General features: G+C 47.5%; 2 protein-coding genes across 2 annotated transcripts in view; one reads left to right on the forward strand and one right to left on the reverse strand.

Moving 5' to 3' along the window:
- LOC144152351 (uncharacterized) overlaps nt 1–10,615 on the forward strand; it is a 72,201-nt gene extending 61,586 nt beyond the window's left edge. The window contains 3 exon segments of the mRNA XM_077683619.1: nt 1,457–1,638; nt 4,683–4,846; nt 10,525–10,615. Of these exon segments, the coding sequence (XP_077539745.1) occupies nt 1,457–1,638; nt 4,683–4,846; nt 10,525–10,615 (437 nt within the window).
- LOC144152472 (solute carrier family 2, facilitated glucose transporter member 8-like) overlaps nt 1–25,847 on the reverse strand; it is a 285,436-nt gene that overhangs the window by 176,251 nt on the left and 83,338 nt on the right. The window lies entirely within an intron of this gene.

Here is a 25,847-nt window from a genome sequence, read left to right on the forward strand (position 1 = left end):
TATATATAGAAATTTAGGCACAAACGCCAAAATAGGCATGTGTAGGCAGTATAAAAACTCTATAAAAACCCTTCTGAACCTCTATGCTATCAATGTGACGCTATAGGAGCGCAAGGAACAAAATAGGCATCTGCCTAAACTATGGTCTCTAGTGATGTCCAATTATTATCACTTCCAAACAATGAAAGAAGTTCACACATATAGCAACAAAGATGGAGCAAAGGTAGTTGCGGCAGCAAAAAAGAAGCAAATTGTGAACTTAAGCCGTCGGGATGGTCGTGAAGGTTGCGTATAGCTTCGCTACCTTGAAGTCTGACGCGTTAGTGTGAGCTGCCTTTATTTCTTATTTATTTTACTCGGCTCCAATAAACGTTTTACTTAATTACATGTTTATTTATTTATGTATTTATTTATTTATTTTTTTATTTATTTTTTTATTTATTTATTTATTTATTTATTTATTTATTTATTTATTTATTTATTTATTTATTTATTTATTTATTTATTTATTTATTTATTTATTTATTTATTTATTTATTTATTTATTTATTTATTTATTTATTGTGTGAGCTCTTCGGGTCTGTTACAAGGCTCTTGTATGATGACAAACTATAGTCTTCTTCGCAACCATTGTAGTGTGCGAACTATACTACAGCTTGTCCCTACCCAAATGTGAACTTTGCACAAACACATATACGATAGCTGAGACAGATAGTATACAAGCTAGCAATAACCTCCGAGTGTCAAATTTTAAAAAGCTGGAAATGCTTGAGACAGCTAGCTAGAAAATCAACATTGGCGATTGACATATTATCTGGAGCAACACTGTTTCGTTTGGTTTACGTCCTTTACATGAGATATAACCGACAAAATTAAATGTTACAAGCCGCGACATCAGCTCTGAAACAATGAAAGCGCCGGAAAAGGTTTAAAATTGGTGACTACACATTGTTTTTTGTGTGTATAGGTCAATGATGACCACCTGAAGTGCAGCCATGCGGCCACAAAGGAAAATTATACAGCTTTCTTGCAGTTGAAAAAAAACGCATGTCTTGATCCAGTATTCGTACTCTGGATCACCGCCAATTTAGTGCACTCGCTCTGGAGGAAACTTATTCCACCTTGGGAATTTCCTTTAAACTGGTCGGTTAATATAATAATACTACGTTTAGTAAAAAAAAATCGGCTGGCTATTTTTTTGTAGTTTTGTTCGAAAAGTTACCGAGGAAACTGTTATTGTTTTCCGCTGAAGTGACGCTGTACGCAGCGATCATGTCCTGTCCTCGAACAGGGTAAAGCGTACGTTACGTTACCCCGTGAAATGTTGCATTTAATTTGCATCACTTCTCTTTACTTTGTCGTGTGCATGAATGTTACCAAACATTTGACGCTGTCTGATCATAGCACCGTCGTGCCGTCTATGACCGCTGGGTGGGCGGACGCAACGCGCGTGCAGAGGCGGCCGTGGCCAGCTTGACGGCGTCGCTGGTGGCCAAGTTCGCCTGCGCGGCATCCTTCATGATCATGTATCAGCAGGCGGCCGAGGTGATGCCGACGCCGCTGCGCTCCTTCGCCCTGGGTGCCTCTTCAGCCTTCTCTTCGGCCTTCAGCATCTGCATGCCCTACATCATCTTCCTCGTGAGTGACTACCCTTCCGCCACTTGCGAGCGCGAGCCAGGCACATCACGGTGAAAAATGAGCATTAAATGACACATTTAGGGGAATAATCCGATGACAACTACTCCTTATGGGTTGCAAATGCGAAAGCACTGATGCCCAATTGGACGCCGCTACTCATTCGAGCTGCAGGTAATATTGTAGAGTGTTGCTGCACGGTATGTTTTCAGTTTCGCCATTCAATTTGTGCGGGTTACTTCTTAGGCTTTCTACGTAAGCATGTTGAAGGTAGACCGAAATCGTTCGGACGATATTTCTGAAAATTTTACAGCCGCCCACTCACAGGCCTAGTTCGCTGGTCACCTTTAGGGACAAAAATTCTTCTGCGTTTTTTGCGGGATTCTGGACCAGATAAATCTTCGTAATCTTTGCATTGTGCGCATGGCTACATCTGTACGCGTTTGTGTCGTCATGTACGCTTTGACTCCTTTTTCTTGTTAAACCCTCTGCGTTTCCTGGGCTCCATTCGCTCTATTTTTTTTTACTTAACTCTATTTAGAGTTTTTTTTTGCATTTCATTGCGTTCCATTTTTATGTAACTTTGGTTTTCTCTCTAATTGTTGCCTTCCCAATCTCTTACATTCACTTCGCTGCATTGTAATCACCCCCATCTGGCGTAGCAAGCACTGCCGCTAGCAGAACTGAACTCTCCAGCCCACATCAAGGGTTCTCTCTCTCTCTCTCTCTCTCTCTCTCTCTCTCTCTCTCTCTCTCTCTCTCTCTCTCTCTCTCTCTCTCTCTCTCTCTCTCTCTCTCTCTCTCTCTCTCTCTCTCTCTCTCTCTCTCTCTCTCTCTCTCGCTGGTCACGTGGCCCAGGCGTTGCCTAGAAGCGTGGTCCTTTTCTTGTGTTTTATTGATGCGACACACATGCTTGGACTGCTTCACGTTCACCTAGATTTAGAAGCCGGCTTCCGATGCCGGCGCAGGCACCTACGCCTACGCCGGCTTTTACACAGAAGCTGTATATGTATAATCCCCCCCCCCCTCCGTTTTCGCGCCCGTGTGGTACGAAAACTCGAGAGTAGTGAGAAAAAAAAATCTAAAAAATAAAAGAAAGGTCTTATAAAAGAAAATGTTTTGATACCAGGTCTTACATTGCCCATTAAGAATGTCTTCCCAGCAGCGCATTTTTGTTTGGAGGTGAAGCCGACTATTAAAAAAACGTTTAGGCTTGGTCTTTGTAAGCTGGCTTTCCCTTATGATGTGTTGCACAGTGAAGCATGGCTATCTACGGAGGGCGCATGATTACAGCCGCACAATATACCCCTCCCCACCGTGGTCACCTCCTTCCAGGGTCGTGTATACTTCTCGCCACGTACGGCGTCGACTTCCCATCTGCCATTGCGCGATGCCGCGCGCTCCTCGGCTGCCACCTGTGCGGCGCTCTAGAGCCTGCGCTGCGATTGCGTAGCCGTGCTTTACTAAAACGTCAGTGTCTCTACCCACCAATCGTGTGCGTCCTTAGTCTGTGACGTAGACATCGGGTCATTGTCCTATAATTCGATATATAAACCCCAATATAGCTAAACCCCAGCATAACATATCCAACCAGACCGCCAGCTTCACTCGACTTCCCTCTTGCCAAGGTGGAAGGGCTCCAATTTTTTTCGCTCAGTGCAATGTTTCACGCTTTCTCATGAGAACCGGAGTCGGCTCGTCAGCGTCGGATGCCGGCTCCTAATCCCACGTGACTATGCCGCGTTACATAGCTCGTGCGTCACATTAATAAAACACAAAAAAGGACCACGTTGCTAGGCGAGGCCTGAGCATGCGGAGAAACACGTTGAAAGCGGAGAGTGCACCAAGCAATATCGCGCTGGCCTCACCCACCGGCGCAACAGTCCCCAGTGAGCCAGACCGCTCTTTGCGTGGCAGTAGAATTATCAGCAACAGAAAGTAATAGCTGAGCAGACAGCCGGTCCCGATGCGGTACTCGGTAGGCGACGGGCGTGACTGCGCATGCGCAGAGAAGGCAAAAATGGTTGTGCACAGGCGCAGGTGCGCCGACGTTGCACCGGATGCTGTACCGGGGCTGGTTCTCCGTTCTACTATAACTCTCTAATAGCGTCCAAACGATACCGGTCTACTGCCACCATGCTTACTACATAGTTTCTCAGGACAGCGGAAAGCTTGCGTATATGATTATTTTTTCGCGGGAGTCAGGCAGCCATCACATTCTGTGATGATTTAAAGCAAGGAGAGAGAGGGAGATAAAGGGGGGAGAAACTTTATTTGAATATACAAGTCCAAGTCTTAATTGGACTTCGCAAATGACGAAGATGAAGAGTGTGGTCGTGGGGTATGAGAGGCCGGTTCGTGGCTAGCAAATGCTGGACATGGGCAACAAGGACCGACCACAAGCATTGTCGGGTGTGGCGAGGCAAACTAACGTATTGTTCCAACGATTTCTAAGCAAGACATGCATGCCTCGCTGTGCAAGTGCATAGCCACTCGAAAAGAAAACCCGTCTTCTGGAAGTCGGGGGCCCTGAATGGTGACTAAAACAGTGTTAGATATTCATATTCTTCGTATTTGTGGGAGTTTAGCATTCTGTACCTTAGAGTTTTTACTGAAGTCATGTTCTGTAGCGTGAACTGTAATTCCATGAATTACACTTCGACCATTCTCTGGATAATTAGACACGTAAGTTTGCGTTGCATATCTTCTCTCCAGTATGTCGACGTCTTTGTCCCTGAACGAAACTTTCGACTCTTGATTGTCTATACACGTCGATGACGATAATATCAGGAGCCGGCCGCTCTTTAATGGTATCTCCGTGATGGTCAGGCCGGCCGTTGTTATGACGTTATTGCAAAGCAAGCTAGCGTCAATTTTGGCGCGGTTAATACTGGCGTTCAATTTCATAATTATAGTCTGGCTGCGTGGTATAGACGCGGTGCGACTCCCAATATTGTCTACTTTTGGGTATCCATCAAGGACAGGAAGGAAACCTCTGTGATATTTTTCTTAGTTGCCTCTTAGTATACCTTACCGTACACTTTCAGGGCCGGTACGGCACGTGGATTCCCTTCCTGTTCCTCTGCGTGCTGGCGGGTGCGGCGGGGCTGTCGGCCGCCTGGCTCCCAGAGACCAAGGGTTACGCGCTCTGCCAGACCATCGACGACGCTGAGAACTTCGGCAGGGGACAGAAGTTCTTTTCCCTCAACAGGTCGGCGACCGGGTTATCTCTGCACAGACTCGCTCGGTCTCGCTAAAGCAGCGAGACAGCGGGTCCTGCCAAATGCTCTGTAGTGGAGCCGCTTCAGCGGTAGTTATAAAAACCAGCTGCAGTTACAGCATGAATTGATGCAAACGATCCCGCAACTGCAGTTGGCAGGGACGTCAAAGAGTAGCAAAGCTTCTGTTTCGAAACAAAATAGTACTCCTTGAGGCATGAAATCGGAGGGTCGAGGCTTCTCTGATAGTCTAAGAAACAGTTCCACGGCGCTAAAAGACAAAAGAAAAATCTCCCACCTTCCCTTTGCGGGAACCCCTGCGTACATGCGACGCATAGGGGGTTCACGTTGCAGCGTTGGACAGCGGAAGAACGGCGCTGGAACGATGGAGCGGAGCGGCGCAGGCACCGCGTTTTATAGCGCGCATAACGGTGAGGGGACGCGCCGGCGCCAGTGCGTCTGCCGCGGCTATGACGCAACACAATCCAACACAATCCACTTTAATCCAAATCCAAATCCAAATCTAATCCAATCCAAGCCAAGCCAAGCCAAGCCAAGCCAATCCATTCGAATCCAATCCAATGCCCCTCGCGAGAGAGTGTTCGCTATCGGATAGGAGACGGGGTGAGCGGCGGAAAGCGCAGCTCACGCGGCGAGGAGAATGGGGGAGGGGCGGACGCCGACAACAACGCCGACGCCGGATGCAGGGACAAGGCGAGTGAATGAGATGCAGTCGCATCTAAAAATATGAGTGAACACAAATTAGAACGCGCCATGATCTACGCAAGGACCTACGCAACCCAACGGTGGGTTGAGCAGGTCATAGAACAAACGAGCACGGCCGGAAATGACTTTGGTAGGAGAAACTACAAGACCTACCAAACACCTCGAAAGAAAAAATAGTCAGGCCCAACGAACCATGGGCAGAAAGATGATAGATAGAAGGAGCCTAGAAAATGAACGCCATGGATCTGAGAGAGAGAGAGAGAGAGAGAGAGAGAGAGAGAGAGAGAGAGAGAGAGGGAGGGAGGGGGAGAGAGAGAGAGAGAGAGAGAGAGAGAGAGAGAGAGAGAGAGAGAGAGAGAGAGAGAGAGAGAGAGAGAGATATAACCACTCTATTGGTGAGACACCGGGTTCCGGTGGGAGAGGGGGGGGGGGGTGTGGCCTCAACCCAGATGACCAAAGCGACCGGCAGCGCCCGTTGCATCAGGGTCCGTTGATTCACGAGGCAAGAGCTACCCAAGGCCTGCTCCCGGTGAAGGGAGGGGGGGGGGGGGGGGGGTGAAGGCGGGAAGGGTTCGCCTGGCACTCACACAAGTAGTGAGTGGTATAGCGGATAGAGGTTGCGGCATCTTGGACACTCTGCGGAGAGGAGGAGGTGTGTGTGGGAGTGCTGCAGTTGCGTGCGATGGGGAAGGAGTGGGTTTGTAGAGTACGCCACATCCGTGCTTCCTCTATGGTAAGTTCGGCGTTGGGCGGGGGTAGTGTTCTGCGGGTGAGGCGGTAGTGCGGTGTGATGTCTCAATATGTAGTGAGTTCGCACCAAACAAACTCGATTGGACGACGTCCTACAGCTCAAATTAAATTAAAAAAAATCGAATTGAGCCGAGCCTGTAATGCGGAAGAGCGACAACGGCTGGACCATAGGCGTAACTGAGTGACTATCAAGGGACGGCTACAAAAGTAGGGGAAGGCTGATAACTCGATAGAGAAGCGAGATAGGGAAGTCTGGGATCAAATAATAAATTTGGAAGACGCAGGACAGGCGTTGTTGCAGTTCTAGAGTAGATAGAGGCCTTCATCCTTCAGAGGACATAACTAGGCTGAGGAAGAGGACACCCACTCCCAATCCCAATCACGGTAATTTGATACTTTGGCGAAAAAAGATCTATCTTGTTATAAGAGTCACACTCGAGCGGAATTGTGGCTTGGCGTTCGTTTTAGCAGCGTCCGTCTCCAGTGTCCCTATGTGCAGGAGGAAGCAAACACCGGAAACAAAGTATCGGGATACTGCGCCATTCTTGCGTACGCTGTTGTACAGATTGAAAACGAACAAAAACCCATTATTCTGCCTCACGTGGCGTCACAACCCTTAAAAAAATATTCTGCAGCGGACGCTAAATTTGAGGGAAAAGTCGGCTTGAATAGCTAGATACAGCTAGCTTACAACGACAGTAACAGCCATTTGATCAGCTGGAAAATGACGGAAACGTCATGAGGGGGGGCTCAGCCGCAGTGCATTGTCGACTTTACCATTTCGTGACATCGTGAATTATGAAGACGGACTCGTTGAGCTTGTAGACACTTTCGGCCACTTTCAGTGTACGTTGTTGGCAACTATATATAAAGAAGCAGTTTCCTCTTTATCATTTGTGACTACATAACGTGCGCGGCCTCCCCCGCCCCCTAACAAATAAAATATGACGGAGTCCGGAGAAAGAACTTTCCCCTTTATTTTAATTTGTGAGAGAAAAGAGCCGCTTCCGTCGAGTACAAGCACCGAGGAAGCTCTAAAGGGTCTTTGAGCTAACAAAATCTGTTTCTCATTGGTATTAATTTAGACATGTCAACAAAATTGTGATTAGATCGGGGCGTTTGGACGAGGCAAAGCTGTCGAAAATGTTATTCTGTAATACGACCCGTAACTAAAGTTCTTGCCTGAGCACGCGCCGCTGGACAGTACTCATGCATCATTCCACACAACATTCCAGGAACCTTAACAGGGCATGCGTTTATTTAGAGTGTTATTTATTCTTAACAATCTTTTGAGCTATTCACAAAAAAAATTCCCCCGCATTTCCCCGAGGGGGAGAATGTGAAAGTGCGAATGCACGGTTGTCGGCCCGCTTGCGGCGCTTGCGCTCGGCCCCCGCAGCCCACCGCCTCGCCGCCTTCTCTTCCATCTCTTCCATCGGGTTTGTAGTATCACGTGTACACCACGCAGTTATCAAGCCGCTATAACGCCGCTGAGTCGCCAACGCACGCCGCTGACGACGTAGTTTGAATGCGTTAAAGATATAAGGCGCGTCTAACACTGATATCACCGTCGCGTCCGTGGCTTGGTCAATAAATACAAAAAAAAAAGTCCGTGGCTTGGTCGGTAGAGCGTCGCGCTGCGGCCGCAAAGTCCTCGGATCGAAACCTGGCGCCGGATGCTGTTTCTTTTTCAAATATAGAGGAGCACTGCGGACGCCGCCGCCGCCGGCGGTGGATGGTTTGGGGTCGCTTATAAAGTGCATTCGCACTTAAAAAAAGTTTGGATGGTATCATCATCATCATCATTTAATTACCCTTAAAGGCCCTGTCTTGGGCATTACATAAGGGGGGGGCAGAAACGAGAGCTTCCGATGGTCATGATAAAACAAGGGGAAAACACAGGGGCAATATTAAAGCCCCGTAAACACGACATCAGCAAGAACAATAAGACTACATAAACATGACAATAGCAATAACAGGGGTATTGCATAAATGGGGTGAAGCGAAAAACATGAAAGCGTATACATGTTCGGAGAAACAAAAGAAAAAACAAGACAGGAGGAAAAACAAACGGAACACCAAAGAGAAAGATCGGGCAACATGTAAAAGCCGTTTGGGGGGAGAAATAAGAAGGGATTCATCCCAGCAGCCGCTTGACTGCGTGGGGTAACAATGGCTTATATGAAAAATAAAACGAGGTAACAATGGGGTAACAATGGCTTAAGAAAAATAAACGAGGGAGAAAATACAACAGATTCAACATCATTCATGAAAAGGTGAGCCAGCAGTAAGGAGGGCACACAAGCAAAGGTGGCGGACAACAGGCTTGTAGTGATGCCTTCAGTAGTGTGAGCACATATAGTCACAAGAGGAAATAAGGAGGACACGACTCATGGGGCGCCAATAGGAGGAGGATGTGTCAATAAGAATCAGATTAGCGCATGAGGTAACAGCGATAAAAAAAAAGAGCAAGGAGAACACCATACATGGAAACTTTACACAAACATCTGGGTGTGGTCGTACTACATGCTGTTCGGACATGGGGTCTAATTGTATACGTGTACTGTTAATGACATCTTGAATTTGTTAGGGTCGCGTTCAGTTGCTATAGATTCAGGCAGGTTATTCCACTCCTCTATGGCGATAGGAAGGAAAGATTTGTTGAACGAATTTGTGGAGCCATACAGGCGCTGCTTGCTCATTGAGTTATGTAGGCGGCGTGAGGTGCGCAGTGGGGGTAGCAATAATGAAGTGTGCATGTCAGGAAATGTATAATATAGTTTATGAAAAAGACAGAGCCTTGCTATTTTCCGCCTAGAAACAAGTGTGGGGAGACCGAGGGACGACTTTATAGCTGAGATGCTCGAAGGAAAGCCGTACGTAGAAGAAATAAAACGGGCTGCACGATTTTGAATAGACTCAAGAGAATTTGTCAAATAAGTTTGATGGGGGTTCCAAATTGCTGAAGCATAATCAAGCTTTGCGCGTACAAAGGTAGTGTATGCCAGTTGGCGGACTCGAGCAGGTGAGCATGATAGCGATCTCGGGATGTACCCGAGGATCTTAGAGGCATCGGCTGCAAGTTTTTGGATGTGGTCAGACCAGGTTAGTTTGCTGTTTAAAAGGACACCGAGGTACCGGTAGGTCTCCACCCGTGATAAGTCAGTTGAGGTAACCGAGTATGTAAAGCGATCGGGAGAGTGTTTGCGGGTGACGTGCATGAATTTACACTTCGAGACGTTTAGTTGCACCATCCATAGCGAGCACCAGTTTTCTAAGTGGATTAGGTCGTTTTGGAGAAGGAGCTGATCATTTTTACTAGAAATTTTCCTGTACAGAACACAGTCGTCGGCGAAAAGCCGGATGGAGGAGGAGATGCCAGACGGTAAATCATTAATGTAGATTAAAAATAAAAGGGGGCCGAGGACTGAGCCTTGCGGTACCCCAGACGTTACCGTGGTTGTGCGCGACTGACGTCCGGCGACGGTGGTGAACTGGGAGCGATCTGTTAAAAAGCATCTAATCCACGATAATATCAGCGGGTGCAGGCAAAGGCAAGAGAGTTTACTAATGAGTCTTTGGTGAGGGACACGGTCGAAAGCTTTGGAAAAGTCAATAAAGATGACATCTGTTTGAAAAGAAGAATCTAGGTTGAGGTGTAGGTCTGTAGTGAGCTGGAAAAGCTGGGTTTCACATGAAAAACCCCGGCGGAACCCGTGCTGGTTGTGAAAGAAGAAATTGTTATTGTCCAGGTGAGCAGCGGTATGGGAATAAATTATGTGCTCTAGTAGCTTGCATGCGATGCAGGTTAGCGCGATGGGGCGATAGTTGGATGGGTCGGATTTATGGCCGGATTTGAAGACTGGTGTAACTTTGCTCAGTTTCCAATCATCCGGAATGGTGCCTTCAGAAATGGACTGGGTGAAAATAATTTGGAGAAAGCGGCTCGATGCTGTGTTGGTAGCCTTTAATATCTTTGCTGGAATATTGTCCGGGCCGGGAGCACTAGAGGACTGCAGGTTGTTGATGAGTTTTATGATACCCTCTGTAGTTATTTCAATGGTAGGCATCTCGCTATAGTCCGAGCGTCGTAAAGTGGGGGTATCGTGGCTAGGTTCAAAAGTGACGCTTATATTGTGTCCTTCCCCTCTCTTGTACAGTTGCAACGTAGTTTAACCTCTTTTCTCTCTTTCAGGACGAACGACAAGAAGAAAGGCTACGGAAATGCGGACGCCAAGGAAAAAGAGCTGGAAGTAATGACCGAATCTTCACATGACACAGCCTGATGCGTTCAGCCTGTGCATCACTATAGTTTTGTTCAAGGTTCAGAAACTCCGGTGCTCCCATCTTTATATGTTAAAGCCCATCACCCTTGGATTTGTCGTATCCATCTGGCGCCTCAAGGTCCACTTCACAAAGACCGCTGCAGCACATGTCGATACCAAATCCATCTTGTCGCGGCATATGATCACTTTTCACTACACAATGTTGACTTATTGTTATACATTCTTATGTAATCTGGTGCAGCCAGGTTTCTTTTGCATGACAAGAATTGAGTGCCGCAATGTGTACAATTTTGATGGAAAACGCGAAATCGAAGACAATTTTTAGGATGTTTGGAAATGCTAGACTTAGATAGCAACGTTTCATACAAAACCCACTCTTTACTGTTATTTCCCATATTGAAGTGCGTGTTAATTTAACAATTCATTGCCGCGTGACCTACCCACTGGCAGACACCGTGACATAAAGGGTCACATTTCTTGTTTTGTATTAAAAATGTCCACAACATGCTAGAATTTGTCATTACATCAAATTTTATATATCTAAATATAGACTACATTCATGCGGAATTTCGAAAGCAACATATTTAGGCTGCGCAAGAACAGTCGAAGTGCAACCTAACACGAGGTAGCCCGCTACTATAAGGCAAAACCTCATTCTAGCATACGACAACTTTTCAGTTTAGTACGCATATCCTTATTTCGTCAATTCTATCAGTTATTTTCGCTACCTTGTTGATCTTAGAGAGATTTCATAACAAAAATCCATCATGTGCTTTAGGTTGTTTTTTACACCGGTATTGCTCGCAAAAAAGCAGAGCTCGAACATTTTCATCTGACCATAATTCTTGTGCTACAGCTCCCTTGACGATGAAAGTTCTGCGCTCCATTTCACTTTATGTGACGTCCTCATGCAATTAAAACCGTTATTGCATAACATTTCTGCACGAAACAAAAATGCATACGCAGGCGTGTAGTAACATCTTCATAATGAAATTAAGTATTTTTAAGCATGCATCCGAAATGCTTTAAGAATAGTTTTGTACAGACGTTGAATCTAGCACATTCGAAGATTTGTTAAAGTATGCGATGAACATCAAATACGCCGGTCTCGCTTTCGCTTTCCCACTTGATTGTGGTACTCTTAACCTTATTTTTTAATGCTATTTATCCCTCAGTACACAACATTTACTCTTACATGTGTAAATAGCGTCGTTCGAGGCGTTCTCAGCAACGGGGACCATACCAGGCTCGGGAAAGTAATCAAGGTGGATTTGAGAAACATGTTCAAACATCGCAGTAAGGGCGAAACAAATGGAAGCGGCCACACAGGACAAGCACTCGACATCAACTCGAACTTTTAACCACACAAAAAGAGAAGGCGACAACGGAAGCGAAAGATTTAGGAAGGCTAGCTCAATTTTGCGCACGTGGCAAGTGTGCATTAAGACAATCTATTCCTCTCTTCGACAGGGACCCATTTATCATTTGCGCAGAAGATACACCAAGCCTCAAACATTTCGTGACTGGCCTGGTCCTTTAAACGGAGCTGTACACGCATCCTGTCAACGGAGTCAAAGAGAGGAGCACAGAGGCAGCGGAGGCAATGATCAGCTAAACGGCCCTCCACAGCTATAACGCTGCTTTACAGCGGCTCTCGCAGCCCGTCATTGATGCACGTATACCTCTCTCTCTGGCGGGGGTAGCATTATTCGCCGAAAAGTGGCACCTTGTACGCAGTGCCCACTTTGCACCCCGACAATACGCGTGACATTGCGTACAAAGTAGGCATTGTGTACAAGGTGCCACTTTCCCGCTGAAAATCATACACCGCCCATACAGGCATGCGTGCGTCAATGGCAGGCTCCGAGAGAACAGCGTATAAAGGCACAGGCGCTAGCTATTTGCCTCTCTTTTTGTACATCTTCCCTTTGTATAGACCTTATGCAAAAAACTGGCGCCCTCTCGCGGGAACCACGTGCGCTTACGCCATGTTGGGGGATTCCCGGATCTCCGGATGTCGCTGTGTACATGATAGCCCGGGGTTAGCGACGCACACGTCGGCATTTATCGTTATCCAAGATGCCCAAATACTGCTGTGTATCTTGCTGTGCACAAAAATGATACGAGGAACGAGGACGACCACGGAAATAGCGTACACATTTTTTTTTTATTTCTCAACGGAAGCATGACTCGAGCCCTGCGTGAAGTCACTTGCGGGTGTCGACTTCCCTTCGCGCAGTAATATTATAGCTAGATCGCATGCATAGTAACGAAACGAATAATATGTGCAGGACTAAGAAGGTCCCAAAGTGAGCTATTTTCTAGCCCAGTATTTGCCGCCCAGCACTCCTGCCATGCTAGCTCGTACTTTATCGTGCGGGTAAAGTTTTAAGTCTGCCGTTCGTACTTTGCGCGCCCGCGTTTTATTTTTATTCTGGACGTTCGGTAGGCTTTTATGGAAGTACGACGCATTCGTTCGTTTGCCAAACGTTACAGGAAATAAGGAATCCGCGAGAGTTGCAACCTTCACGTAGCGCCATGAGTAGCGCAATAAGTAATTTGTAATTCTGTGTATCGGTCATTTACCGTTCGTCGGCTCTTTGTCGACCATAGCCTATTTTCCCAAGATCAAATTTTTCGAGCGGAATTTTCTGAGTGGTAGTGTGCACCCAGTTTTGTTGTCCACGGCACGATCAAAGGACGCTCAGCTGTCGCCGCGAGGCACGCGCTCACGAGCGCTATTTTCTCGCTCGTTAAGGTTCTCGCAGTTTGTTTTCTTTTTTTTGCTAAAGCTTTTGCGTGTGCTGCGGACGCTCGGCGGTCGCCGCGAGGCACGCGCTCACCGGCGCTCGGTAATTTATTGGTAATTTAATTTTGCAATTTATTGGTAATTTATTGGCAATGTTTAACGCGTTACACGCCACACACGTTACGCGCTACACATTACGGCCAGCTACAACAGCTCCGCTGTTAAAAAAATACCAGGTATGCAATTTATTTTGTTTAGTGTTTTTTTTTTTTTTGCAGGTTTCCTCTGCGTCCTAGAGGATCCTTAACGTATAGCTATATCGCGAGTGCCCCCCATCCCCAATTTCAACCTCAGGACAGCCCGCAAGTTTCGAAGCGTTTCAGGAATGACCTCCTGAGGAACCCGCAGGATGCGAACCAACACGGATGTACTTTCAATGTTTGCGTTCTCAAAGCCAAAAAAAAAAAGAAAGAAGGAGAAGAAACGCGACAGCCTCCAACAGCTTCCCCGCCGGTGCCTCCCTGACTGCTTTTTCGATGCCTAATGCGTATTTACGAAGTCGCCTGCAAATGTGGGCAACACAGACAGGTCCACAGATCACTCATCGCTCATTTTGCTGCGCTTAAATCTGAATATAAAAGGATCGCCAAGCCTAGAAAGCCCCTCACGCGCTTCGTACCAAGCAATCCCGCAAACGCCATCCCCCAACATGACGTCGCGTGCTCGTTTCGTTTTTCTTCCGGTAGATGGCGGCACTTTTGCATAAGCTCTATACCTTTACGAAACTGTTAACTTGCTGTTCAAGGGAGGGTGTCTTTAGATGTATCGACCTGCAATTCTTCTATCGTCAGCGCTGCCTTTTGGGTTTGAGACACCACCAGGTGGCACAACTTCTGCGCTTCCTCTACAGGCTGTGCCACTCAAACGAATACCCGCCTGTTTTAAGTACGGCAGTCTTTCTTAAGCTACCTAAACCCGAACATTTTGGTCTGCCTGCCTGCCTGCCTGCCTAGCTGCCTGCCTGCCTAGCTGCCTGCCTGCCTGCCTGTCTATTCAGCCACCGGACCATAAGATAAAATCAATTCTTAAACGAGGCGTGTATGTAGGCAAAACCTTTCCAAACCCCATACTATACTTCATACCTGTCAACATCGTTGAGAAAAAAAGCAAAGATTAGGAATGTTTGATGCAAAACATTAAACAGGACTGGTACTAGGCAATGGTCTTCCAATTGAAAATACATTGGCCAGTGATTTTTGCATATCTAATGAAAAAGTACGCGTTGAAAACAAAATATACCAAAAAATAGCTCACGCCCTGCCTCAGCCTCGTGGCGGCGTTCCAGGACAAACAGTAACGAAAAAAAAAAATTCCCGCGCCTTCCCGCGAGGGGAACACGAGTAAATGCAGAGCATTGGGGCCTCAGTACTGATTGAAGGCAATGTTGCTTCCATCGCTTCTTCCGTGATGCTGGAGTAGCAGACACGAGTAAACGTGGGCACGAGCGTCAACCAAGGAAGGAAGGAGCAACGCAGTGACTGAAACACGAGCGACCGCTAGCCGCTATATTTGCAGCGCGCGCAGAAGAGGGAGAGCAGTACGGGGGGGAGAGCGCGCATGCGCAAGCAGCGCGCGCCCTTCCACGACCCACCGCCCTGCTATCACGCAGCTGTTAGGCCGAGACCGCGACGGAGCGAACGGGCTGACTACGACGCATGCGCGCGCCAGCTGCTGTTGAGAGAGAGGAGGGAAGGAGAGGCGCACCTGCTGCGGACGCGAAACTGTTGACACCGTCCGACGCAGGAACAGGCGAGGCTAAGAAATGCTCTGCATTTAAAAAAATCCCGGGCCACCTCCACTAATGTGAAACCTAGGGAGGATCGAAGCATCCAGTGTATAAGTGTATTCTTGGTGCCTTGGCGTTTTTGCCACTGGAGGTGAAACTGTTGGGGCGTAGAGGTATACAGCTTTGCTTGTAAACGTCTCGTGTCTTTGAAGCACAGGCTTAAAAGCGTGTCCCGGTGTTTTTTTAGTACGCGTTACGAAGCGCTCCAGCTCGAGGCGTAAGCAAGTTTCCCGGCGTTTTATTACCGTGACTACATGAGACGAATGGCGATTACGACGACGACGACGACGACAGGAGACGCCAACAGCCCAGGCCCCGAAAAGGTTCAAATAGATCCCGTACGCAGTGGAATGCGGAAAAAATTAATATTCCACCGTGTTTAACATGGGAGGAGTGAGAGGAGAGGGGAAGAGTGTAAAAGGAGGAGGGAGGGGAACAGAGGTATTTACTTCCAGGGGCGGAAGAAGGCTATCGTCTTTGGGCGCATTTGCAGTGAAATGACCAGACCGCAACGGGAGGTACGCCGCGCTCTTCCCACTGCGCTACAAAACCGAGACAGGAGCAAGTGCTACGAACGCGCCTTATGTCCTTGACTCATTCAACCTACGTCAAGAAGCTACTGATACAACGAAGGCACGCGAAGCTGAACGTCAATAGAAACGACGGAGACACACGGGCAATTTTAAAGACGATTGTCTTCCTTGGGCTACTAAAACCCAGAAAGGTTGGTCTGTCTGTCTGTGACTCGATTCAGCCACCCGGCCTAAGCGAAACAAAATCTGCGCAATAGTCTTCTATACTCACTACCAAATCTGAACATCTAAGTCGGGTTTTAGGTTCATACTTATCAACATTGTTGAACAAGGACAAGACACTACGCAAATTTAAGACAAAATTTATACTTAGGTGATAATTGCAGTGTTCCTTTACAAAAAAAATTCATAGATGCTTGATTTTTGCGAAATGAAATACTACATACACTGCAGAAAAAAAAATCACTCCGTCGCCTGCTGGCGCCCGCGCCACTACAGCTTGTATTCACCGGCGAGACCCGCATGCAGGCAACCATGTGAGTGCGCGTCACTGGTTACGTCGGGCTGCGCGGGATGGCGGTACTTGTCCGTGCTAAGCACATGATATGGGTTGGACGGTCCAATCTCTACCCCACTGAACGCAAAGCAATGCTTCGACTGCAATGTGAGTACGATTAATAACATCTCTGTTGACACCACCGTTGAGATTCGGGTTGAAACGGAGCAGACGACGAGGTCGACGTAGATGACTTCTACAGGGTTGGGTCGGCTTGAGCTTAAGATGGGTTCGTTCGGTGCTGTTGGGCTGGACTATATTCGGTACCATTGGGTTGGGTAGGATTATAGTTTCGGTTATGATTGGTTATGTTACATGAGGCTAAGTTAAGTTAGGTCGGTTTAAGTTAGCTTACGTTACGCTAGGCCACGCTAGATGATTTCTGTCCCTCACTTTTAATTCTCACTGCTGGAGCGCCATGTATAAAAACGCTTCTTTCGAAGGGGAAGTCCACTTGGTTTCATAAGGTAGTCAGTGGCGAGTGCCGGCATAATTTTCTCTAGGTTTTAGATATTGTCTGCCAGCAGATTAGACACCGCCCTCATTTTTAGCTAAGACAATATAATGTCTTCATGACATAATCATTGACTACTTGAAATTCTCTTTCCGCGGCATCTCCCGCTAGAATTTCTACTGCTCCATTTGCCGTATGTGTTTTTAAGTTCGGCTTTGGGCTTTTTTATGTTACTTATGTTGATCCTCTCCTGTACTAGTCGTTCTGTTTTCTTTTCCGGTCCTGTTGGTAGACTGTAATCTGCAGCCGCAACGCTTTCCTTGTTACCACCTATTTATTCATCTCTGAATATACTTATCTGATGTTGTTTTTACGTTTTAGTCAAACTCGACGTCGTCACCGTCTGCACTCCTTGAAGTACAGTTGATTACTCGCTGAATGTGGGGTCCGGGAGGGGGGGGAGATTCTGGTCCCGAACTTATAGCAGCCCTGTTAAAGACGTAAGGACGGTGAACCATCTGTACCTTTTTCTCCCACAGCAAGGATTGCATCATCTCTGTGTGCGTCTTCAACCTAAATGATGATGATATTTATAGCTAAAAACGTATCGTAAACGAGGGATTCTCTTCTCTGCGCGCTGGTAGGCAGTGCACCTAACACAAAACCCATAGCAGTGGCTATGTGGCGAAGGCGCTGCGCTACTAAGCACAAGGACTCGGTTTCGTTTCCCGGTTTCGAAGGCGATTCTTCTTACAGAAGGTGAAGACGCTTGTGTGTACAACATTTTAATGTGCGTTAGAAATTCCCGAGTAATATACATCGGTTTGTTGTGGTGCACTGCTTAGCTTCGTTGCGTCTGAACGCATTACATGGATTTTACACCCATATATGGTAGCCTATACAACAATGCTCCGGCGAGGAAAAGGCCTACAGGGTAAGTAAATAGTAAATAGCAAACTGTAGTAATAATGTATTCGTGCAAACGACAAATTATACACCAAAGCTTTAAGAAGCCAAATCGAGAGCTTAATTGAGTGAAACTTTGCTCGGCTGAATGACTCAGCATATGACTGCTCAATCTGAAAACCAAAGTTATCTTAACAGGTTTATACAAAATCAAGACATTGATATGCTCCAACTTGCATGGTTTTTCAGGTTCTTCTCGTTTTAGCATCTCAAGTAATTCGCACGCCCTTTTGTGCACTGGTGTGTTCTGAAAGACCTTATTATAAGCCGACTGCCTTTGTTGCACCTTTGTAAAGCTGCTCCCACACCACGTCGTAAAGCTGCTCCCGCGCCATTGTTCTGTGATACCATTTTTTAGGGGCGAAGCACCTTAGGGGCTCGGGCTGTCGGCGTCTCATGTCGTCCTCGTAACCATCGTTTCATGAAGTCACGGTACTAAAGCCCCGACAAACTTGTTTACGCCTCGAGCTAGAACGTAACGCGTACTTCAAAAAACACCGGAACACTCGTTTACCCCTCGCGCTAGAACGCTTCGTGCTTCATAGACCCGAGACTCTTACAGCAAAACTGTATACCTGTACCCCCCCCCCCTAACGGTTTCATCTCCGTTGGCAAAAACTCCAAGGCGCCAAGAATACACTTATACACTGACAGAGAAGCAGGGAATAACTTTATTGGGGTAAGGAGGCCAGATGCACTGGGAAGTGGGGGGGAGGAAAGGGAGAAGAAAGGGCGTAGAAAGTTGGGGAAAGAGCAGTTCACTGTTCATGCAAAGGCTCGCTATTCATACAAGGTTTACAATTAACGCATTTGTTCACTTTTCACACCTTTAAATCGGGCAGATGGAGCGCATGTGGTGCCCTCTAGGGGAGTCACCAGTTTGCAGAGACCATTCTCAAGAGCGCATTCGGTAATTATTATGATGGTTGATGGATCTTCCCGCACACGACATATGTGTTAGGATTCGGATATAGGTACCGGGTCAATTGCTAGAAGCTGCGCACGGCCTCTGTCGAAGGCGGGACAGAGCCAAATGAGATGAAATAAATTTGGTGTGCCATCGCAACCACAGTGTGAGCAGCGCTGGAGCTCGAACCCGGCAGGGGCTGTCCATTTGTGAATAACGTGAAGGGTGTAGGCCGCATTAGCGTAGACATTGTTTGCAAATATTTTCCCGGAGCGTGAAACAGGCTTGAGAAGTTCGAGGACTACGTCCGGGGTCGCATCTTGCATACGTTGTCTGCTTAGTTTCTGGAGATGCCGAAGCCGAAGTTGCCAGTCCGACTGGAGGGAGGGGTTTGGTGCAATGGGAACAGCGGGAGGTGCTTGAAGTCGCTCCCTGGCAGCAGCGTCTGCCAGAAGGTTGCCATGTGCACCCATGGTGTGCCCCGATATCCAGGCGATGCGAATTGTGAAGCCTTCTGCTGGTACGTCGCGTGCCGAAGTCAGTACTCCGGTCGCCGTGCTATTTGGTGAGAATACATAGTTCAACTCCCGAAGTGAGACGCGGCAGTCAGTGATTATTCGGAACTTCTGGAGGCTGGAAGAAGGATCGCCAATGCGCCGGATTGCTCCCAAAATTACCGTGAGTTCCACTTCTTCAACAAGCCAGTATGTATTACAGACGTAATGGGATCCATTTATTTGCGGGATATCTTTAGAGGTCCAGGCTATGGACGTCGTTGTTCCGTCAACCACAGCGTCCGTGTAAATGTCTGCCTCATCTTCGGCCTTGTCATAGACGAGGGTTCGAACATACTGCTCTCGGGAAGTTTGATGGCGTCTCCTAATTGGTCTGCGACGCGGGATGCTAATCTAAGGTCGTTCCCATGGCGGAATTGGCGGCGGAAAGTTCGTTCGGCTATAATCGCTTTTGAGTTGATCCCATTCGGTGAGCACTAGTCCCTGAAGGTAATGGTACACGCGATGCTGAAATCCCAGCTTGGTATCCTCTATAATTTTATGAAGGGGCGGAAGGGGACCCTTGATGAAGAATATCAACTCGCGTGAAGTTAGGGAGGCCACTAATTGCACAGAGAAGGTGGCAATTCAGCTTGTGAAAGGCATTAACATGGGACGGACGTAGATCATACACCAGGAAGCCGTAGCTTAAATGTCCATGTGATACTGCACGAGCGAGCATGGTACAAGCGTGTTGGTGTGCCCATACAAATGTATTGGGAAACCGGGTGACCAGGTGTAAAGTAGGACGCCAGGTCTTCTTAAGGTGGCCTATCCATTGTTTCGGGCTGTTGCAACTGCTAAGGGGAAGACCCAGCAGACGAATAGTGCCATTACGAGATTCTAATAGTGTCTTCTACATGAAGAGAGATGATCTGGTCCTTATTTGTAGCGCGTTTACCGTCGATACTGAGCAGTTCCGTTTTGGCCGGGGGTAACTGGAGTTGGAAGCGCGTCAAGCTGCTCTCCAGACTGAAGATCGCAGCTTGCAGTTCAGACTGCATCGGCTATTTGGAAGGAAAATCGCTGGCCTCTGTCCGTACCACAACATCGTCCGCGTAGAAAGCAAACCGGGCGGCAGTGTCTTGTTCCAGAGTACGAGCTACGCGATTCATCGCCAGATTTAAAAGTAGGGGTCCCAAGATTGATCCCTGAGGTACACCCTTGCCTGGGGTGACGAATCGGGCGGTGCTGGAGGAAGTTTCGAATCCAGACTTGAGCATTCTGACCAGGACAGGCGAGAATGAGTTCTTATAGAATGACCGGTTGACTAACGCTGTCGAAGGCTTTGTGGATATCTAGGCGATGACATAGTCAGGCAAGTCCTTACGGGATGTCCTATTTATGACACGTCTAAGCAGCCACAAATAATCACGAGTACCGATGTGAGGACGAAAACCTGTGAGTGCAGGATGAAACCACCCGGTACGTTCGAGACCGTAAACGAGCCTATTATTGATAAGTCGTTCAATCAGTTTACATATGACGGGAGTTAGTGCAATGTGGCGGAGGTACTAGGGCTTGCGAGAGTCCTTGCCGGTTTTGGGAACAGGGTGGAGTATCGCGACCTGAAGAGAGTCAGGGACCTCACCTAAGTCCCGTAGCTGGCTCACCAGACGCAGAAGAACATTCAGACCCTGCGAGGGGAGTTTGCGAAGGTCCAGCCACTTGATATGGCCATGCCCCGGCATTGGCTTTGGTCTTCCCTGCGAAATGGCGATCTGTAATTCCCCCATGGTAAAAGGGGACTCAAGTTCTTTTAAGTGCGAATGCACTTTATAAGCGACCCCAAACCTTCCACCGCCGGCGGCGGCGGCGGCGGCGGCGTCCGCAGTCCTCCTCTCCCTAGCAACGGCGTGGAGCGGAGAGGAGCGTCGGTAGCAACGGCGTGGTGACGTCACTTCACCACGTGACCGCGCTCGCTCCGCCTCCTCGCCGTGGCTGCGCGGGTGCGCGCCACTCCCCGCACCGCTCCTCGCGCCGTGACGTCATGGTATGACGTCACAGCGAGCCTCCTCTCCCCAGCAGCTGCCGCGCGCCTCTCTCTCCACCGTGACGTCACACTCTCTCCTCTCCCCCTCGCTCGGCTGCAGCTGCCGTGCGCCGCTGTCCCTCTCCCCTTGCGCTCGCCTCCTCTCTCAGCCACCTGGCTCGGCGCGCTCGGCGCGGCGTACCCCCCTATATATGCAGCGATAAACTGCCAGACCTCCGTGGGTCGGCTCGCGCGCGCTCACGGGCGAATGCCAACGGATTTTAACTTTACTCCCCCTCATAGCATCACCCCGTGCATTCGCACTTAACCATGTTCACCCTCGGGGAAATGCTTGGGAGTTTTTTTAGGTGAGTGTTCGATGTCGATGACAGGCAGAGCCGGGAGCGTGGAAGGGTCATCGACAGCGTGCAGAAAAAACGTGTGGATAAGGGTGCCTTCCATTTGATAGTAGTCCATTTGAAGACACATCTCATTCAGTATGGGGAGGCGGGCCTTTGCACGACTATTCATGCCCCAAAAAATGCGCCATAGTCGAGAAAGTTCACTCTCGTGGCCACGTTCCTGGCAGACATTATGCTAATTCTCACTTCGAAGCGTAAGCTGATATTCCCGAATAACACGGTAACGATGTTTCAACTGCATCAAATGATGTTGACTTTTGCCCTGTGCTCTATAACGCTTCGTAAGGCGTTCAGCACATGCGAAGAAGTTGAAACAATGTGAATCCAGACGGTCAACTTCAGCGGTACTGGTGATTGTTTCAGTAGCGAGCGAACGTGTCATGGTCAAGGACGTGACGAAATCATCCAAGGTTGAATGGGGGTCAACCACGTATCGTTCTCGATAAAAGTTTCAGTTTACACGGTGGTATATCATCCTCGTTCTTAATTTCTTGCCTTTAATTTGAAGTAGAATAGGGTAATGATAACTTAATTCCTAGGTACTGTTTAATGTGCGTCATGTCTTCGCTGCTCCGGAGGTGTTGATGGCCAACTCCGGTGTTGTACCGGCCTGGAAATGGTAGCGGCCAATACGGGTGAGGACTCTGTGTTCATTGCGGAGTTGCAACCGGCCGAATTCGACGGTTTGCTCTAACAGCCGGCCCCGGCGGTTTGAGGAGGAATAGTCCCAGAGGGTATTTCAGGCATTAAAATCACCCCCTATTATGATGGGGCCTGAAAAATTGAGAGAGAAGGTGCGGTATCCAATCATACAGAGTGGAAGGGATGGCGCCTGAAGTCGGTTTGTATACACCGATGCAATCAGCATGGGTTTTACAGTTTTACAAAAACAAGCTATTCGCCTAGTCAGCAAGGTTCCGCATCTTTCTCCTACACGAGAACTATTTAAAAAATACAATGTTATTCGCAGGGATTCTATTTACAGTTATAAACTTTGCCGATGTTGCAAACAAGCGGTGGTAAATAACGGTTCACTAATTAATCTAGCTAGTCTAGAAAAGCTCTCTCCGATATAATCAACTCGCAATCCTGAAACCTGTAAAGTAAAAAAAATGCCGAGCAAAAACGGAGAACAAATGTTGCGACACAGATTGCCGCCTTTACTCAATAATTTTCAAGACATTTCCACCATTCCTTTTAACCATATATGCAGCACCTTTACACTTAACTCATGATGTTGTTATCAGGATAAATATCTTCCTCTTTCTCGCTACTGTATACGTAAGCTCACTATTTTTCCAAACCCTGCTCAGTATGTATTTTGAGTACTGTGTATAGTCACTGCATATAGTGTATATACGTTGCGTTTTTTGTTTGTGTTGATTTTTGTTCATATTGTCCAATGCCGGTTGCCGCCTCTTCCACCGAGGGGCTGGGGCTGGTCAAGCTGTTTTTGAGGCTTTTTTCCCGTCTCCCTTTACGCGAAAGTGTTTTGTTTGTTGTTTTTTCGCGCAAGAATAAAAATCAAATCAAATCAAATGATGACTTCTCTGGTTTCAATGCAAGCGCCATCCCAGCAGTGTTGCACTGCTTGGAAGGAATTATGCACTAAGATCGCAGCCTGTCACGAGGTTTTTTTATTGTTGGATCGAGTATGAGGTATAGCTGGATCCATAACTGCGGTGTAGTTGGGTATCTTGCAGGGGCCTCGTGCTTCTTGGAGTACGAGGGCGAGAGGACGCAGAGTTGACACCTGGGATTTTAGGAGTGGTCCGGACTGTAGAAAGCTACGCCAGTTCCGCTGTAAAATACACATATTTGGGAGGGGTACCGTAGAAATCTTGGATACCTAATGTTTCTTCTTCCTGTTTGATACACTCGGAGAGGGCATTTGGGGACAGGAGGCTTGAATGTTTTGACCCACCAGCTCCATGAACTTGCGATGTCCTTCTTCAATCGAGGTAACCTCCCTTTGCAGTGCGACGATCTCACTTGAAGCTCCTTGCCACTCCTTGTTATTTTCGAACTTGAAGCGGGCGTCCCGCTGTGTGAGCATCTGTTCGGTGATGTAAAGCTATCCTGTCTTCAGCACTGCATCACAGGCGTGCTTGCGACGACTTGTGCGCAAGCGGCAACGAAATATAGGGGCGGCCCTATTCGGTACTGGAGAGACCGACTGACGACGCGTTGCGACGTTTCCAAGGTCTGCGAGCTCTTTCCGCATGGTTGCCATCTGTGCGCGTATAGCTCGGAGAGGGTGAGGCAAAGTTGAGCATTTTCTATCGCCAACGGCAGATTTTCGGGCAGAGGGCCAATCGGAGACGACAACTTCTGGGATATTCCTGCCAAAGTAGAAGCCCAGGTGACGCCATGCGGTGTAGAGCGTGGGCCAGACGACAAAGCCGCGTCAGGGAGTTTTTCTCTTAGTCGAAATCGACCTGGTGCTGCGCTCTTCCATCTTGGGCATGCAACTCGGGCAGACCTTGCTAACGGCGAGGTGACCTGTCTCTTCACATGCGACGCAATATATTATAGGGTCGCATTCAGCGGTCTCCGCATGGGAGCGACCCCGCTCTCTAAACACCCTTGGAGATGGAAAGGACTTGGCCGTATCACCTAGACTGTGTCAGCTAAAGCACACCAATCTATTTGCTCGGTACTCCGTTACTCGGACTAATTCCATGTAGTGCTTGACTGTTTTGGGAAGGGCGGGGAAATCAAATGTTAGAATAGCTCGATCTGTCTTTCCGATTCTCTGGACCTTCAAGACATCTGCTAGTTTACAGTAGTTTAGAATTGTTTCATTGGTAATGACGGAGTCAACCTGTATGACGCCGCGAGTACTGTTCCTAGTCGAAGGGGTCAATTCTACCACACACCGATCGTCTCATCTTCGCCGTTACGTCGGAGGGTGAGGTGGTCAATCTCCGCGAGGCAAGCAGCATGATTTTCATCATAACGTGCGATGTATGTGAGCACTATTCGCTGCATCGTCCAACGTGACGGCGGCCATTTCGGCCAGTTCGGGAATAGGAGCTGAATTAATATTTTTGGCGATTGGTTCAAACGCGAACCTTCATAACTTCTGCGTGATACTGATTTCTAGTAAAACTTGGCACAGTTTTTTTCTCACATTATGGGGTGTGCAACAAAACTCAACAAGTGAAATCGCGCCACAAGTTTTAATATGGCTCCCTTTCTCACCAAGGCGCACTCACGGTATCTCAGTAGTGTGTCTCATTAATTTTGGTTCATTGCACGTGTTCAGACCTACCCTATTTTACTACCAACCACTTTTTATTGAGTCAACTTAGAATAGAGTGTTCGCATGAGAACAACTTTTAAAACAATATTTAAACAAAACATATAAAAGACATAACATACACTTTCTAAGGCTTCTATGGGCCTAAATATGCTTTATGGTGTACACCAACAATCTGCGTTTATCTTTCCAAAAGTTTTGCACTATAGCTTAACCTAATACATTTACGTGAAAACTGCGATGACCAGCGTTAGCCCTAAAATACACGGCAGAAAAAGAGAAGAAAATGGACAGCTACAGCAGATATTTTCCATTTAGTCTCGAATTTGTTCCCACTTTAGACTTCTTACCACGCAGGAAGCTGAAAAGGCAAATATTTTGACCATATAGGCATAGAGCTTCTTCAAGCCTTCGGTAAAAGTATAGTTGGTACTCTTGATTGTGCATAATGCGCGTGTTGCACAAACGCCAGTAAATACTTTTATCGAGTAATTTTTACACTTCTGCGTAATCGTGAGGTATGAGCTTTCGAACATAGAAAAAATCGTCCTTAAAGCTTACTCGCCAAATTCAGCACTTACGCATCGGAAAGCGGAATTTTCAAAAGGCATGTACGTTTAGCTTGTGTTCAGTCGACCAGCGTAACAAAGAAACTAGTAGGAAATCGTGCGCGAAGTCGAACCACTAAGAGGAAATAGCAACTTGTGCGCATGGCATACTCGGAATTTCAGTGAAACCTCTGCTGCAACGTCTTCATAATTCTCTTTCATTTTTCTTTGTTCAGGTCTTTATCTGACTCTTTTTTAAAGGGCTTAAGAAGGCCAAATGCAACAGTATAATTCGATGGAGCCAGCCTTCGGTCACCCACTCAACTCCATACCAGCCCTCAAAGACGTTTTTTTAACCGAACAACAGTACCAACAATTGAAAAACATTGAAATTTTACGCCACACGACGACAGCGGTGACGTAATAGAGAAAACCCGGCCTCTTCGGATCAAGAGCACCACAG

Source organism: Haemaphysalis longicornis, unplaced genomic scaffold, assembly GCF_048455015.1.
Source record: "Haemaphysalis longicornis isolate Haplotype H1 unplaced genomic scaffold, Haemaphysalis longicornis Haplotype H1 scaffold_9, whole genome shotgun sequence".
NCBI classification, from domain to species: Eukaryota; Metazoa; Arthropoda; class Arachnida; order Ixodida; family Ixodidae; genus Haemaphysalis; species Haemaphysalis longicornis.